At 43.3% G+C, this 16,847-nt stretch overlaps 1 protein-coding gene across 2 annotated transcripts; it reads right to left on the reverse strand.

Moving 5' to 3' along the window:
- Positions 1-341: 341 nt before the first annotated feature.
- Positions 342-15,548, reverse strand: RGMB (repulsive guidance molecule BMP co-receptor b). 2 transcript variants are annotated; one of them, XM_052701199.1, is made up of 3 exons: positions 15,221-15,548; positions 13,089-13,597; positions 342-4,773 (listed from the first exon to the last, which is right to left on the reverse strand). In XM_052701199.1, exons 1-3 carry the CDS (start codon positions 15,312-15,314, stop codon positions 4,105-4,107), a joined length of 1,272 nt encoding a protein of 423 aa, XP_052557159.1. In that variant the 5' UTR covers positions 15,315-15,548; the 3' UTR covers positions 342-4,104. The 2 variants fall into 2 exon arrangements, with proteins under 2 accessions (XP_052557159.1, XP_052557158.1); XM_052701198.1 differs by lacking the exon at positions 15,221-15,548 and having other exon boundaries at positions 13,089-15,031.
- Between the last annotated feature and the right edge of the window lie 1,299 nt (positions 15,549-16,847).

Raw genomic sequence — 16,847 nt, forward strand, 5'->3', positions numbered from 1 at the left:
TGGTCCACATTTGATTTACTAGTGAGCAGCTTTTAATTTCAATGAAGCGTAATTTACAAACGTAGTCAGATTAAAATAATTCTAAATCAGACCAGAAGCATTTTCTACCAACATCATAAATCTAATTGCTTACCTGTACCTGATTTGCAGCTATGCTGCTCTGAAAACAGCCTAATTAATAAGAATGATATAATCTAAGTAACAACATTGGCCCATGTAACCCTCAATTGTTTTTTAAATACAGTAGAGAAGAACTAGCATCATGACAGAGAAACTTAATCTTGCAAACCACAACAGAGAATACTATTTAAAAAAGGAGTCACTACTAGTCATACCTAGGCTTTGTATTGATAGCGGTCTTTAATAGTTGTAGAACAAGGAACAGACAGAATAGGGAAAGATAGAACACTTTGTACCAATCTAGACACATACAGGAATTAAAATATCCCAAAGCGTGAAAATTTCATTGCAAAATTTCAGCTGTACTCATGTGATGAATGCAAAATTTGAAACTCTGCAATGGCTCTCACGAAAGAGAGGAAAGCCACCTGTTTATTTAGTTTATTTTCCAAAATGTATCCCCTAATAGAAACACTCATTAGATGGAGTAAAACTTGCAACATTACTTGCTTCACTCAGGGTGTTATCTCAGTAAATAGCCGCTTCCCACATCCCCAAAATCCATAAAACAAATGCACAGTATCGATAAGACTAAGACTTAAGTAGGTGGAGAGCTGTTCTCTGGCAGGAAAGTACCAGTTTCAAAGGAAATGAAGTGATGTGCTTGGATACTGAAGGGCCCTAACGTGACCACAAGAACGAAAGATGGATTGTTCTCTCACACTGCATTCCCCCAGATTGACTCCCATTTAACTGGTGCTCTGCACAGACTGCTCTCCCAGCCAGGTTTTACAGGAAGTGAAATCTGAGACAAAAAAGAGAACTTCTGTTTGGACTGTCAGTTCAATGTACAATTTCCCTTTGTGAGGACAGCCTCCTTCAGAAGCCATACATACATACAAAATGAAGGATTAAGCACTTACTACTCTGCTCAGTTCCATGACATGCTTCCAAGGGAAGTTACCAGCCTCCACAACTACAGAGAACTATCCTCAGCTGCCAAGAGCTCTGTTAGCAAACATTAGAAGATTAAAACTCTTGTCAGGAATACTCTAGAAGAGACTTAAAGCAATCTTTTGAATTAACCACTAACATACATGTAATCAGCTAACATTTTAAAGACAAAACTTTAGTAATAGGTTACTAGTTGCTGTATTACGTTGCTGATGATCAAGCTGTATTACTTTCTGCAGAGCTTGCAGTGGTGGACCATCACACTGAAAATAAGTTCTTACGGATATGACAGCTGTCTTTCATGGGCACTTAACATAAGCACATTTAGAGCTCATGTTGCTTCCTGCAGACATTTGTTTCCACAAAGCATTTCAGTGATGTGTATCGATTACATAAGACTGTTTTCCCCGCATCTCTTCTTCTAGCAATAGCAGAAGTCTAGCAAAATAGCAATCACTGCCTATCACTCTTGGTGTTTGATATAACTTGTTTTGCACTTTGTTTTCAGTTTTCTTTTCTACTTTGTGATTAGCCTTGTAGCTAAAATATCACAGCCGTCATGTATTCTTATCAGATGATCTTGATACAAAATGTTTTGTTATGGGTTCTTCTGTACCATTTACTCTTTTGATGCCTCAATTTCCTCTTCCAAGGTTATTCTGGTCTAAGAATTTCCCAATAAGTTTAAAGGAAGATTTTCATCATTATACTCTTCAAGATGGGCACAGCATCAGGGCCTCTGTACCCTGGTGTCATGGTTATTTGTTTTTTTTTGTTTTTGTTTGGTAAAGCTCTTCTAAGCATCTCCCAGTCACTACAAAACGAAGTGTGTCAGTGAGGTCCTGAAGAGATGGTTCCTACTGCTAGTTTCCCCACACACAGCATCTTCAATATACTGGCCTGGTTTGCAGCTGCTAGTCACAGACTTCACTACGCAGCTTTAGCAGAGGGGAAACAAGCATCTCAAGATAATACAGCAATGGTACTCAGCATGCTCCTACATAACTAGCAATGGTGAGGAAACAAATCAGGGCTTCACTTACAGATTGACTGCCCCGTGGGTAACCCATATCCCCAGTTTCCCTGCACCCCAGCAGGGGTCACTAACACCACACTACAGACAGTCCTCAGCAAGGTAGGCAACTTTATTCTTCTATCATAATAATTTAAAATATTTACACACTGCACAGCCACTCTTTTACACTAACATATACTTACTGGTATATTCATGAACCACATCTAAAAGTTTTTGAAAAGACTGACACATTTTAGGGTTTCCAAGCATGAAAATAAAATCTGCAGCCTTCTAAAAGACAGCCATTTGGAGCGTGTGTGAAAAAACCACTGTTCCCTGTAAGCTTAAGTTTTCTCCAGAGACCATTCACTAGCTTCAAAATATCCACATTTGGCATCAGCTAAAGCTCTCTTGGCAATGGCAGACTTCAAGAATGAACATGTGCAAATAACATTTTCTCAAGAAATCCCACAGCAGGAACAAGAAAACGGAAAACTCTTCAGGGGAAGTACTACATTTCTGAAATGCTATTTACCTGAAAGGATCACAATTTAATGCATGTATACATATCTGTTGTATATGTACATACACGCAGGATCCAGGGTCAGTAGGATTTAACCAGTATACAAGGTCTGCCCATCTATTTTGTGCATCACCGCAGCAATGCTAGGCTTGTCCACTGATTTTCAGCCACACGACCCTTAAATTCAGAGCAGTGATAAATAAGTTTAGCTACACAAAACAGGGAGAACCCTGTCATCGTCAGGAGGAACCTGGGAAAAACCACATAATCAGACAGAGCATTAATTCCTAGATCTAATTCACTTCAAACAGCACCATCATCTAAGTTTGACAGAACAAGTTGCCAACAAATCTAGATCAGAATTTTTTTTTTATTTTTATTTTTTTTACCTTCCGCCTTACCTCAGTTAGTTCTATGTTCATCTATTGCCTGTGGTTACACATCCAATAAGGAATTAATTAGTTTCCTCTGAAGGTTACTGCTGTTCCTAACAGTCAACAGTCTCTAAACTGGCCAGAACAATCTCCATAAAAATTACAAGTTCTCATTCTGTGAATGAACTACATCTCACTCCACCAAGGCAAACAACAGTTTTTTTAAAAAAGGCAAACACTAATTGATCTTGTTCAAAGAGCAGATCTAACTAGCTTCAGATGAACAGCTTCAGGAGTGAAAGAAGCCTGTCCTGGAGTTGGAGTACCACAGCATGTATTAAGGCTTCCGTTTCTTGGAGCAGATTAAGGCACCACATAAAACCAGCCTTTAAGCCACCGCATCATTGTTCCCATAGCTCCTCAGTAACCACAGTCAGAGCTGGGGCCCTCACTCCTCTCCCTTCTTTCTAATATGTTGATGTAATTAACACCTAAGAAAGAGACAGAATTCAGGCATGTGACTTCTCCAGTCCATCTCCCAGAATGAGTTAACCTTTGAGGGCAGAATCAGCTGTGGTAGTAACTTTGAAAAGGAAAGGTTACACTCTTACACAAAGACCATTAGAATCTTTCAGCATTGTCTCTCCAATGGCTCTAAAAAGCTACCAGGAAATCACATACATAATTACAGAACAAGAGAAGTGCTGTCTCTACAGTAAGTGTAGAAAATATCCCCATTAATTAATACAGTAAAAAAATTTGTTACACTAAGCAGTACCTAAGCAGAGTACTGAGTACTGTAGGTACGTGTGTATATGTATAATATATAGTTACTCAGCTACACACAAATATTTAATATATAAAAAATAAAGTGCTTTCTATCAGGTCCCAATGCAAGGACATTATAAAACATTTCACCGACTGTAAAACAAATAGATACAAAGAATACGACATCCAACATACATAGAACAGTTAACACAATATGTACAATCTTGCGGATGTCCCAAGACAAAACATCCCTTCATATACATGGTATATACATATATACTCATCTTTACTCAATATATTATGACAATATATATTTCAAAACTTTGTTAGAGACAAAAGAAAAAAAAAAACTACAAAAATGCAACAAGGATCAAGCACGCAAGTCCAAGACTGACAAAGGATTTGCTACCTTTGCCCACACCACCATCTCTGCTGCTGGGAAAGATATGCCAGCGCTCTTTTCTGGGATGCAGTGCCTCCACATCCTGCAAGGCACTGTGGGCGGCAGCTGTGAAGTTAGCATCACCAGTGGTAAGTAGGTCAAACACACACGAGTAAAAATAGATGTCCTTCACCAGCATCTTCTCATGGCATTTGGTGGTGGCAGTTTCCAGTGTGTATGCTGACCGGGGACGAGCAGCGCCTGCCTGCGGGAGCACCTGTCCTCTCACGGGCAGCGGCAAGTGGCCGCTGTCATCAATACGCTCACTTGAAGGGCAGCCGTTCACACACAGCTGCAGATCTTGACTCTCCTCGTAGGCCATGGCCAACTCTTGAGGCATGCGAATGGCCAGTGTTAAGTAGTGCCCAAGCTGACGTACATACACCGTTGTCCCAATGTATCTGGCATGCATTTCGACGTATTTGCCGCTGACTTTATCCACAATCTGCAGGCTCTTGGTGCTCCCATCACCTCCACCTGTTGTACCATCAACAAAAGCTGCAGGCAAGTCATCACTCACCGCCTGATATACTTTCTGATCTGTACATTGTTGGTATGATTTAAAGATAATAGTTATCTGGAGAAGAGAGAGGGAAGAAAAAAAAAAAAAAAAAAAAGAAAAGTTAGTGATTATGGGGAAAAAAAGGAGTAATTGAAATCCCTTCTTCATTTTGCACCGAGATTATCTGGGACTGACTGCCCATTAGTTCATACCCTGATCCTTTTCCTCATTCATGCCTAAGCAGAAAACAGCTTATACACATGCTTAAAGCAATATTTTCCCAGGTGGCAATTGTTGAAGTTGCTCTTAACTTGGCCTGGAAGCAGGACTATTAGCATGTGGCAATTGCAACAAGATCAGCAAAGGAAAAAGTTGTGTATTTAATTAAGCATCACAACTCCCTCCTGCCTGATGGTTTCTTAACACTTTGGAATGCATCCTACAGTCACAGATGAGTGTGCCAAGTAATTCCCGCACTGCTAACCACTACAGCAGAACTGGATTGAACTGTGTGAAAGCATAGAAAGGACCACAAGAACTTGGCTTCCTTCACACACAATATTCTCATTGCCTCTTTCAGAGTAACTGCATGACCCCTAACAGCGACCTCATTGCTTCCTGGATGCATTGCCAGAATTAGTGCTGCAAGACTGCCATGAAGACAGCAATGTGTTTAAACCAGCCACCAAAACAACAAGTGCAGAGGGGAGATGACTTCAAGAACCGTGAGTCCTGGACCCAGTAGCCTCAGGAGCAGGGGGATGCGACACTTCAGTCTGCTGCTGTCAGGGAACTCTCTGGTGGAGGACCAAAGCAAGACTAAGAGATGCTTCAAGTAATGCCTCTGAAGGATGACTTCCAACCTAGAAGCCAGGAGTAGCAAGCAATTACTTTTTTTTTTTGTTTTTTTAATTTTTTTGAACCTTAACACATATTTAAATATGCCACAAGAGTAGGTTCTCTGTGCTTAGTTGGAGGGAATAATCAGGTTATTTGGCAGAGTAAACTTGGAGTGCCTAATGGCTTTTTCTGAAAATTTGAAGTATAATGAGGAATCACATATATATATTATAAACAGAGATGCTTCCTTCTTTAGTTTCAGGGCAAATAGTGACTTTCTGAAATGGTCAAAAGGCATTCTGTACCAGAAATATGCATGTTTGTCATTACTTTCATCCTGGATGACAAGATTCAGAGTACTAGAAAGCATAGTAGAAGGTATTTTCAAACTAAAATTATAACTTTCCTTAAAAACTATTTTATAACAACCTCACGTTTTGACTTCACTTAGCCTGCATACTTCTGTGCAAAAGGTGTTGTTTCCTGCTATAAACAGCTCTGTTACAGATAGCTTGACTAAACTTCTAACCTCCTTAGCCTTACATCTCCATACCAGTTGTAAAAGACAAAAGTCTACCCCTCCTCCTATTGCAACGACTCTTCCACGGAGTGTGCAGCATCCCCTAACAGTACTGCACTATTTTTTTTATGTTTGGTATCTGCCCCTCTCCCACCCACACAGGCAGCAATCACTATTTTGAGTCCATATGTTCTCACTGGTGCAGTCTGAAATCTTCCAGCAGTTCTTCTGTTTCAATCAGTTATACAGCTAGTTTGACTCAAGCCATCTGCTAAACTAATAAGCGTGCTATGGCTAAGCTAAACTTGAATGCCTATGCCCCAAGCTCAAAAAATGTCCAAGTGCTCCTCTTGCTGTAAAGACTACTTCACAACTTTATGTTTCTTGAAGAAACTCTCTGCCCTTGAGAAGCTATAGCTGGGATTTGTCAAGCAATTAATATTTCTGCACATAATCTACATCCTCATGCAGTAAATTGAGTTTATATTTTATATAACTGTTTCAAAGAAATAGACTTCTAACTCAAGACTGCTCAGATGAAGGACCAATCCTACCTCCTGGGGGACATTTCTGTTGCTCTGCAAGGAAGAAATGATTTATATTTAAGAGAAGTAAAGCTCCATAGCTGCCCAGCAACTGAACAAATCAAGAGTTGAATGAGAGATGAACACTGTGAACAAAAGGTCATGGTTTTACTGAGACACAGAAGTGGCTACTTTGTAGAACGATGAAGCAAAGGACCAGGCAAAAACTATCAGGACGCATCAGACTCACATCTCTGTAACTCCTTCCTCTTGAAGAATGAAACACAAACATTCAGAGATCCAGAGGGACAACTGGTAAGATCAGCAATAACAGCTGCATGCTGAATGAGGAATGACTGCCTAAGTGAATGAAGACCTTCACGCTTCCAGCATCCTTCCAGAGATCTTTAAAACTTATCAAGGACATAACCATGTCTAAACATTTTTCTAATGTATCGGCATCTGAGCCTTGTTCTCTAGACAAGTAAAGGACTCTTAATCTACAGTGGTGAGGAAGTCCATGAGAGACCCATATAAGGCTATTTCAGAAACTTAACTGAGGCACGCTACACAAATCTCAGCTAAATTGAAGTTTCTAAAAACAAAAAGTTCCCCATGCAGTTAAGACATGCTTGAAATATTTCATTTTGGACATCATCTTCTCACCGCTACTGACAGCAACATCATCCCCACCAATGTACTGATCGCACGCATCTCTCAAACCACAACACACATGCAAACTCTTCCAAGTATGGTGTTACTGAAAGCATAATTTCTGAGGCTGCCCACTGTTCTAGAGGCCATCGTACATCTCTAGAAAGTGCCTGGTTTGTATGCCTTAAATAAAAACATTTTTAACTCTGACATCTTGCACTATCATATGCCACTGCCCCGCTGCAAAGACAACGCCACAGGTTTGTATTTTATAAATGTAACTATTTGTTGCTATTTTATTACTGAGGTAGGTTCTGAATGAATTAACAATTAATTGTGTGTACAATCCAGTCCAAAAAATGTCTGGAGATAAAGGTGTACATGGAAAATGGGCAGAAGGCATTTCAGAAGGAAGTTTCACACTGTTAGAGCAGTGATCCTGCTATATTCCTGTATTCCTGGGAGGACTGAGAGGGAATCAGTGCAATGTGTGAAAGGTGGCTTTAGGATTTCATAGGTAGACAACTGAATAAGCATCCATGTTATTTCTGAAGGGGTTTTGCAATGGCATCCAAAAGATTCTGAAATTCATACATACAAGTATGAACACTCGAAACCCAGTGCACTAAAGGTTATTCCTTTCAGCCTCCAACTGAGATTTTCACAACTTCTCTTTCCAAAAGCCTGCGACAGATGTGAACTACATGCACTGATTCTCAGAAATCAACAATCACTCAGAGGAAACCACGTGAATAATGGCTCCTGCCTAAAGGTGGAAGTTGGGAGATTTAACACAGGAAAACCACAAGGATTCACTGTAAAATCTGGATGCAATATTTTCATTTCACTGGCTAGTTCCTATTTGCATACACTGCATATCCTTCTGGATGAAAAAAAAAAAAAAACACAACACAAAAGGTGCATTAAAAGTACTGATGACAGCTCAGTTCAGCAAACAGCACTATGCAGCAGGAACTCTCCATGTTTCTCTCACACATTCATGCTCTCAGGAAAGTGAAGATGGCAAATAACCAACCTCAACATGTTGCCTGTGCCCAGGAAAGCTGCACTGTTCTTCTTAGACTGTCCCAAACGGTGCTACATCAAAGTAATCCAGGGTAACTGCACATACTCATGACAGTTTTCAGTGAGCTTTCCTGATGGACAGGATCACGATCACACAGAACCAAGGCTTGAGACAAATGCAAGCTGTGTCAAAAATGAAGCTTTACATATTTTATATATATATACATATATATATATATATATATATATAAAATTTTTAAGTGCTTATCTGCATCGTCCATACATCACACAGGGATTCCTTTAAGACAAAAAATACAGCACCCAGCAGACAGAATGTTCAGCTGCAGCCTTTGCCTTAGAAGCTACCATCTAAGCTGAATTTGCAGCCTGCTCTCCAGTCAGGATAGCACCTCTGTGCCTCTCTATCAGTCACCACTATTTACAACAAAAAAATCTTACTTGCTTGTACATGCTATGAACTGATCATCAGTTGGTTACAATGAAAAGTTAACAAGGAACAGAAACAACAGTTTGTCTAGATCATTCTTCTATTTCTTTTATCTTCTTCTATGACGAAGAGCAATCAGGGAAAAAGAAGGTATAGGTAAATAAAGAACACCGACTGATGTAGGTTTTGAAGCTACTGTACATTTAAGTAGAATGCAGAAGAACCTCCAATGTTCATGCCTGAGAAGAGATCTCAGGCTGTCTGAACATGGCATGAGCTCAGCTCAAAAGTGAGGATCCACTCAAGCTGTCTGGAGAGGCAGCTGCAGCCATGTGAGGTAGAGGACATGAGGAAACAACTTCTGAAGGTCTCTGACTTTCAGAAACATCCCAAATTACTGCAACTGCTTCAGCAGCTCTGTTTCCAGCTGTCCAACGCTACCTGCTGAATGATTTGGTCAGCTCATGCCAAACCACACACCCAAACACATCATTACCTTACAGGGACTGGAAAACCCCAAGCCCTACATCCCCCCTCCACCCCTCTGCCTGCAGTCCTCTCCACTCTCCAGCCACAGAAACAAAACATTGATTTGTAAGGTAAGTGGTGCCATCAGCTCCACCTCAGCAACCAAGCAGCTTCTTATGATGTTCTCCCACAAAACTATGTACTTCTGAGAAATAAAGCCAAATCCACCTTTATCTTAGCCGGAACGTCTATAAATATTACAGAAACCTAGTCACATGTGGTCAGTTAACTGATGCTCCCACTTACAAGAACAACTGAATGGTAATTGGAAGACAAGCACTTTAATATTACATAAAGAAGACTAAGTACACGGTGTTCAGTATGCAATTATCCTCTGGAAAAAAAAAACAAACCACGCCGCAGAAGGAATGCTTAATATTTCACTACCCAACTAATGCAGTCTGTACAAAAGTTGAAAGCTATAAAAAGCTGTTTTCCATGGCCAATTGTTTTTCCTCTCTTCTGCCACTCACTCTCTCATCCTCAAGCCATCCACTACAAAACTGCTAGATAGATAAGAAAAGCTTCTTATCCATTTCAATTTACCTCAAGCAGGAAGGGAAACCTAGGCATCTCTGCCTCATATGCTGTTCAGGAGCAACTGTACTAGTGGACACAGAACAGTGTCATACTGATGGAAGGCTACACAACCCTCTAAGTAAGGCCTACCATTAAAAAAAAAAAAAGAAAAAGAAAAAGAAAAAGAAAAAGAAAAAGAAAAAGAAAAAGAAAAAAAAAAAAGGAAGGAATTGCAAGTTTCAGACAGACTACAGAATATACAATAGCTTTGTTCACTCTGAAGAAACAGATGTCTTTGCTATGGCCATCACAAATATGCAAAACACCTACAGCCAAATTGCTAAGAGCATTTTGTGAACATATACATAACCCCCACAGGAGAACATACTTCTCCAGCCACGGAATTAAAGGAGGAGTTTTACTGCTTCCTATACTTTTCTGCCAGATGCTCAGCATAAGGAGGTGTGTGGGGGGGAGGGAAGTTGGCACATTTTCTTTTTTCTGCATACTCTTCTTTTTGAAACCTCCTCCTGGCATTGCTTTTTTGTTGTTGTTGTTGTTTTTAGTGGACTGACAGAATAGTCCCCAGACTGCTGGTGTTAATCAAGTCTCAAAGTTTTCAAAAGGAAAGGACATCTTTGCAAATAATGTTTTTCTCACCCTGCTGATTCCTCTAAAACTTGGTGTACTGGTCAGCTATAACAAATCTGAAGTCAGTAATCATGTACAAGGCCACTTGATGGTATGCCATTTCCACGTGTATACTGTATATGGGATGAAGACACAACATTCTGATCCTATGGCTCTTTAAACCACTTCCCTTAAAAATGGTATTCAGGAGAAACTGAAGCATTCTATTCTTTTTGTTTCTGCTTTCAACTGGTCTGCTTTAGGGTGGATTAAGTAAGCTAATCAGCAATTTACATAGTATTTGTTGTGGCTTCTGCACAACTTAAGATCAGCATAAACCTTTGTTATTATTTCCAAAGAAGGATTTATCCCAAATAACTGCACTGAAGAAACCAGCAAGACTAGTGATACACTGTGCTCTGGAAAGCATTCTTAAGGAGAAGGTAAACAATTTATCTGCATACTTGAAGCTAGAAACAATCTGTAAGTAAAAAATCACTGGGTAGTTCTTTCAAGGGTATCTTAAGCAGCCCTAATAAGCTGCTTAATGGCCAAAGTAAGGGAAATACCACCAGTAGCCTCAACCAAAATGGAACACTGGCAGATAAAATGTTACAGGCATCAATCCAGCAACAGCAGTGCAGTTTTAACAAGCCTTTCCTTCATCATTTGTAGCAGTCTGCTCCATGAAGTGATAAGGGACTCAAGACAATGCTTTAGAGGTATTAAAACTTAAAACGTCAAGTTACTTATGCATGCAGTTCAAACAACCTTCATTTTCTACAAACAGGTACGTTGATAAAAATATGATTGTCTGTCAAAGGAAGAAAATACTCAAGGGCTGTAAGCATGTAACAGATATTACTGTTAGAAACATTTCTAATATCCTAAGATGTACATCTTGTTTAATTGCTTCCACATGCTGAGCTGTCATTGTGCAACTGCAGGCATATTAAACCCAGGATTATAAAAGAAGCACGCCCACCTCTTCCAGAGTGTCAGATTAAGGAAGAATACAAAAACGTCGAGAACAAAAATAAGGACAGAAGGTACACCCTATGGAACATATTGTTTCCCCCAGTACGCATGGACAAGTATCTCCTGAAGTCCTCCTACTCTTGGCTATCTGTTTGACAACACATGTACCAGCATAACACATTACCACGGTCAATTGCATTTAGAATGCGGACAGTTAAAGGTTAAGATAAGACTACCTATCTGCTGCCATCCCACCCTGGCCACTCATACAATTTGTGTACAGAGAGATGCAAGTTCTGCTTCTCGCACTACCAGTAACACAGAAACAGCATTCTGTAGAACCTTATCAAAACCAAGGACAGAAGCCTACTGCAGATATGAAAAGGGACTTATTTCTTAAGTGTCCTTCAAAAAAGACTCTGGAGCAGATTTCAAGAGACCTATGTCCCTTTTACTCCTTTACATAGATGAGATAGCCTAATGCCTTGCTTTTATACCCCTTAAGAACTCGTTTACAGTACAGACTGTTCTTAGAAAATGAAAAGATAAAAGATGCATTTGAATTTTAATAATGCATCAGTCCAAATTTTCACCTCCTGCATATGCAAAAATTTGCTTTGCTGACATAAACATTGATGTCAGCATCTCAGAATCCAGAAAAAATACAACAGCATTAATTAATATTTCTTCACAGACATCTCTGTGGACAATGTGCTTCCTCCAACCTTAGTAAGACAGAGAAAACTCTTCAGTGCTGTCTTGATATTGTGTACAAGTCAGATCAAGACATGTCAGGCCCTAAGAGCCACACTAACACAGCTAAAACAAAGGTCTTTTCATTCCAGAAAGGGACGAAGGGAGGTGGTAGTTTCAAGCGTATGTTCAGGTCTTTTCATTTACTGACGAATAAGTACCTGCAAAAGTTCAGAGCATTTTCACACCCCTGGCTCTTGCAGGAAATCTAATAGTGTCTCAGTGAGACTCATACTATCTCTTCACTTTCTTTCTATAGGCACATCTGCTATTCACCTTTAGCAGAAAGAATTATGTACTTTCTTACAGTAAAGAAATGGCAAATGCTATCAGTATATGCATTCCTCCCATAGTCACCCAAAGCAGTTTGGTGCAGAGCCATCTTAAGTCTTGCCTGTCTGAAAAAAGACATACGCTCTTGGCAAGATTTTCAGGCTGCTGCTTCTTTCTAGAGCTAGAGAAATAAGATCTTCTGACAACCACCTGGCAACGTAACTTGTTTTTGCTATTGCCTCTCAATTCTCCGCAGTTACCATTCTTGTCTCTGCTATCAATCCTCAAGATCTTAGTAAATCGTATCTTGCATCACTGTGCCAGTGATTTTTGTTCTCTACATTTATGGCTATACAACTAGGAGAACTCAAGCAAAGCAAGACTCAGCCTTTTCTTGCTCCTTGCCTACAATTTCTGTTTACTGCAGGGGTACAGATGCTGCAATTTGATAACCATTTTGAAGTACTAATTTATTATGCTTAAATTTTTATACTGCAATACCTATGGTTACTTTTTTATTTGGAAAGGGTGAGGAGCTGCAAGGAGACTGAGAAAGAAAATGAGTTCTTTTCATTTTTGTTTGTTGCTAAGAAGCTGTCCCAGCTGAAACAAACTCCTTCACTGCTAAGAGATGAGTAACCCTGCTATTGTGGCCTTCTATTTTTGTACATATACAGTCTTTATGAATAATCCATACCTTATTTGTAGCAGTAGCACTGGATCCTGGGACCACAGGCACATTCGTCACTTGCACTGTTAAGTAGTTATTGTCTATGAGAGGCCAAGCACCTTCCACTTTGCACGTCTGGAAGTGATCCTTGAAAGTCCTCAGATGAGGATCACCAAACAAGCCACAAAATAGGTAAGTAGGGATAGTTTTCTCCCCTCCTTGATATTCATTGGCCTCTGTGTGGCCACTGTAATTGCAGGGATCATGGGTCACTTCGGGGTTGGTGGAGGATGTGGGGCCATCCTTGGAACAGTTCCTCTGGCTCATGAGGTCGCTGATCCCCAGCACTGCAGAATGGTAGACTAGGTTTCCACGGCATACTTTGGAGTTGCGATAGGTGCAGGCAGAGTATGCTCGCAGGGCCTTGCAGAACTCCAAGTCAAAGCCATCAAGAGCCGAGTTTAGATGTGAAGTTAAGGAAACAAAATCAGTGGTGCACTTTTGGATTCGACAAGGTGCTTGCAGCTGGCAGTCACCTAGGCACAAAACAGAAGGCAGAGCAGAATTAAAATCTTGCACCCTGTTCCACCCCCACAGGTACTGCACAAAGCAACTTGCAGGCAACCCACAGCACTCACTGATAAAACACTGCAATAAAGAAAAAGGGGTTAAGTGAAGCTGAAAGATAGCAACACAGAACATATAAAAGCTGAGATGACCCAAGCATTTCATTTTCAGCTTAGACAACAGCAAATAATGGATTAAAAACATTAACTCAGCCAAGGATGAGCCCAGCATTTCTTTACAGATGATATGAAAGCTATGATGCAATTCTGTGCTTAAGTTAACCATTCTGTCAATATGCAGGTCTCCACTTAGTCCTTCAGTCCTTAACATAAGTTACTGAACTTCAGACTAGAATCCTGCCCCTGAGAAGGATGTGGCAATGATGGCAAGACATGCAGGTTTAGGCAGAAACAGACAGCAAAGATCAGAAAGCTCACAGCTATCTGAAGCTCAAGCTGCTGACTACAGAGCCCGTGTACGGCGAGAGTAGCACCATTTACAGTAGATTTCAATAAAGAGGGGGAAAAAAAGCCTCTCCCCACTGAAATCTTAAGTCCTTATCAAGAGTACATAGCAGGAACACAGTTCAGCTTATGTGAACAAAACAAATGCACCTTATCTGATCACCTTGCTTCCACAAAGAACACAATTACCACACTGGAAAGCAAACCTGAGGTTTCACAGCCCGCATCCGCAGCTCTTATTGTCACCACTCCAAACCCTTCCCAATCCTTACAGCAGTTAACATCAGCCTTCTGTATGTAATTTCTACGCAGTTCATGAAGGACAGAAAAGAGACAAAGGAGGCTGCACACGGCAACAGGGGAAACAATACGTGTATGCCAGAAAGGATGAAACCAGGACACCAGTCAGCAGGAAGGCAGGTTCCCCTCCACCCAGAGAGACACGGCAGTAAGCAGGGTTTCACACAGAATACGTGTTGGACTTCGTGCCATTAATGTCCAAGCTCTCAGAGCTAACCGCTAAAATCATGCTGTGTGTTTTTGTTCTTCTATGACCTGTGAAATCCAGCTGAGCACACATCCTTTTGAAATCACAAACAGTCATAACACAGACTTAAAACAACAAAGTACCCTGCTATGCAGAGGTGCGCAGAGTGAGAAAACACAGCATGCTTGATACCGCTCTCCCTCCCTCAAATCACCTCAGCACCATTTCTCGGTGCCTGTCCTCACGGTAAAGAGGCCCGGGTTCGTCCGCCTTAAGCAGCCAGCTAGAGCGTTTAGGAACCCTTGAGACACGAGGAGTGAGAACACGGCAGCCGAACAACGTAAGGCCCTGCATCTCTAAACGCAGCCCCTTCCTGCAACTGCACGAATACGAGCGGACAGCAGCCGCCGCGCAGCGCGACGCTCCGCCAGCACCTCGGGGCGGCACACCGCCGCCAGCCCCGCGCCCCGCACACCTGCGCGGGCAGCCGCGCCGAGCACCGCCCCGGACCCGGGGGCGCGGAGCTGCTTCGGAGAGCTGCGCAGCGGAGGCCTCGGGGCAGCCCCAGCTCTCGCACGGCTCCGCACCGCGGCGCGCGCCCGCCGCTCCCCGCCCGCGGGCCTCGCGCGCAGCCGCGGTACCTGCGCGCAGGAGCAGCCCCAGGGCGGCCAGCAGGCCGAGGGCGGCGAGCGGCGGCTCAGCCCCGGCGGCGCGGGAAGGCGCGGCTCTCCCCATGCCCGTCCATGCAGGTCCGCGGGACGGGGCGGCGGCATGAGGGGGCGGGCAGGCGGCGACCCCCTCCTTCTCCTCCTCCTCGCCGCTTCCTCTCTCAGCGGCGCAGCGGGGGGCGAAAGCCGCCGGACCGCAGCGGGACGGGCGCGGGGCAGCGCAGCATGGCGGCCAGGCGAGCTCAGCACAAAGACGCGGAGCGGCCGGCGACGGCGGCCCGCACCCCGAGCTGCCGCAGGCCCCGCGCCGCGCCGTGCCACCGAGCTCTCCTGCGCCCGCCCCCCCGCGCCCAACCCGCCGCCTCCCGTTGGCTGCCCGCCCCGTCCCGCAAGCAGCGCGACGTGCTGCGGCCACGCCCCCGCCGCCGCCTCGGGCTCCTCGCGCCCCGTCCCACGTGACGCGCCCACGCTCGGCCGACGGAGGCGGCGTCCGCATTGCCACGCGCCGCCGTCAAGGGGCGCCTGCGGGCTGTCGGGGCGCGGCTGCGCGCGGTGCGGTGCCGTGCGGAGCGGAGCGGGGCCGGCAGCCCGCTTAGAGCCGGGGTCCGTCTGCGCTGTCTCCTTGGTGGGGTGTCTCCGTGCGAGCCCGTGGGCTTGTGTTTACATTGGGTGCGCAGAGCTGCTGTCTCCGCAGCACCGACAGATCAATACGCAACGTCTGTCTGGAAATGGAAACTAGTGTGGAGGCGGCGTATGGCTGTTGGGCGCAGGGCAGACGGGGGAAAGTTTCCAAACTTGGCCTTGTGGTCAGGAAACCTTGACTGGGAGGCTGGAAAGGCCACATGTTTAACCCGCACCCTTGTGGAGCCCACAATGCCTGAATCTTGCATCTCGTTGGCCCTGGGAGCAGGCTCCTGCGGATGGATGCTTCACGCAGCTCAGCTCATAGCCCACAGAAACCTGGGATTTGTGTTTACCCAAGCACTTTGGACCTTGAAAATCTTCTGCTATAGTTGGGAATATTACAGCTTTGATCAGAAATCCTCAAGGCAAGATTCACATGTGTTTCTTCCTTCTGTAAGCATAAAAGAGGTTGGATGCATAAAGTAGTAAGTGAGAGTTAGAAGTGATCCCAGAAAGCTGGCCCTAGTGATTGTTTTCTAATGCGATTTAAGCCCTTTGCCGTTCTTCTCCTTTGTTAAGTGCCAACACAATAAACATAACTTAGCAAAACAAGGCTTTTTTTCTTTCTGAAAACATTAGTCAATATGTCCCAGAAGTCAGCTAGTCCAGTGCTGAAGAAATGCAATAGTTAAATAAATGCTTTGAATGAGGTCAAACAAATCTTTCCTCTGTTATCAAGGCAAGGGGCCTGGTAGAGAAAACGTGTCCTTGCCTCTGACAGGTGTCAGATTCCCAAGATGTTTGACACCTTTGAGTCCAACAGAGATGGTGAAGGGTCTGAAGGGCAAGATGTGTGAGGAGCAGCTGCAGACCCTCGGTGTGCACAGCACAGAGCAGAGGAGCTGAGAGCAGCCCTCATGGCAGCTGCAGCTCCTCACAGGAGCGGAGGGCAGCACTGAGCTCTGCTCTGTGTGAC

This window comes from Tympanuchus pallidicinctus, unplaced genomic scaffold (assembly GCF_026119805.1).
Source record: "Tympanuchus pallidicinctus isolate F22 unplaced genomic scaffold, pur_lepc_1.0 scaffold4, whole genome shotgun sequence".
Taxonomy (NCBI): Eukaryota; Metazoa; Chordata; class Aves; order Galliformes; family Phasianidae; genus Tympanuchus; species Tympanuchus pallidicinctus.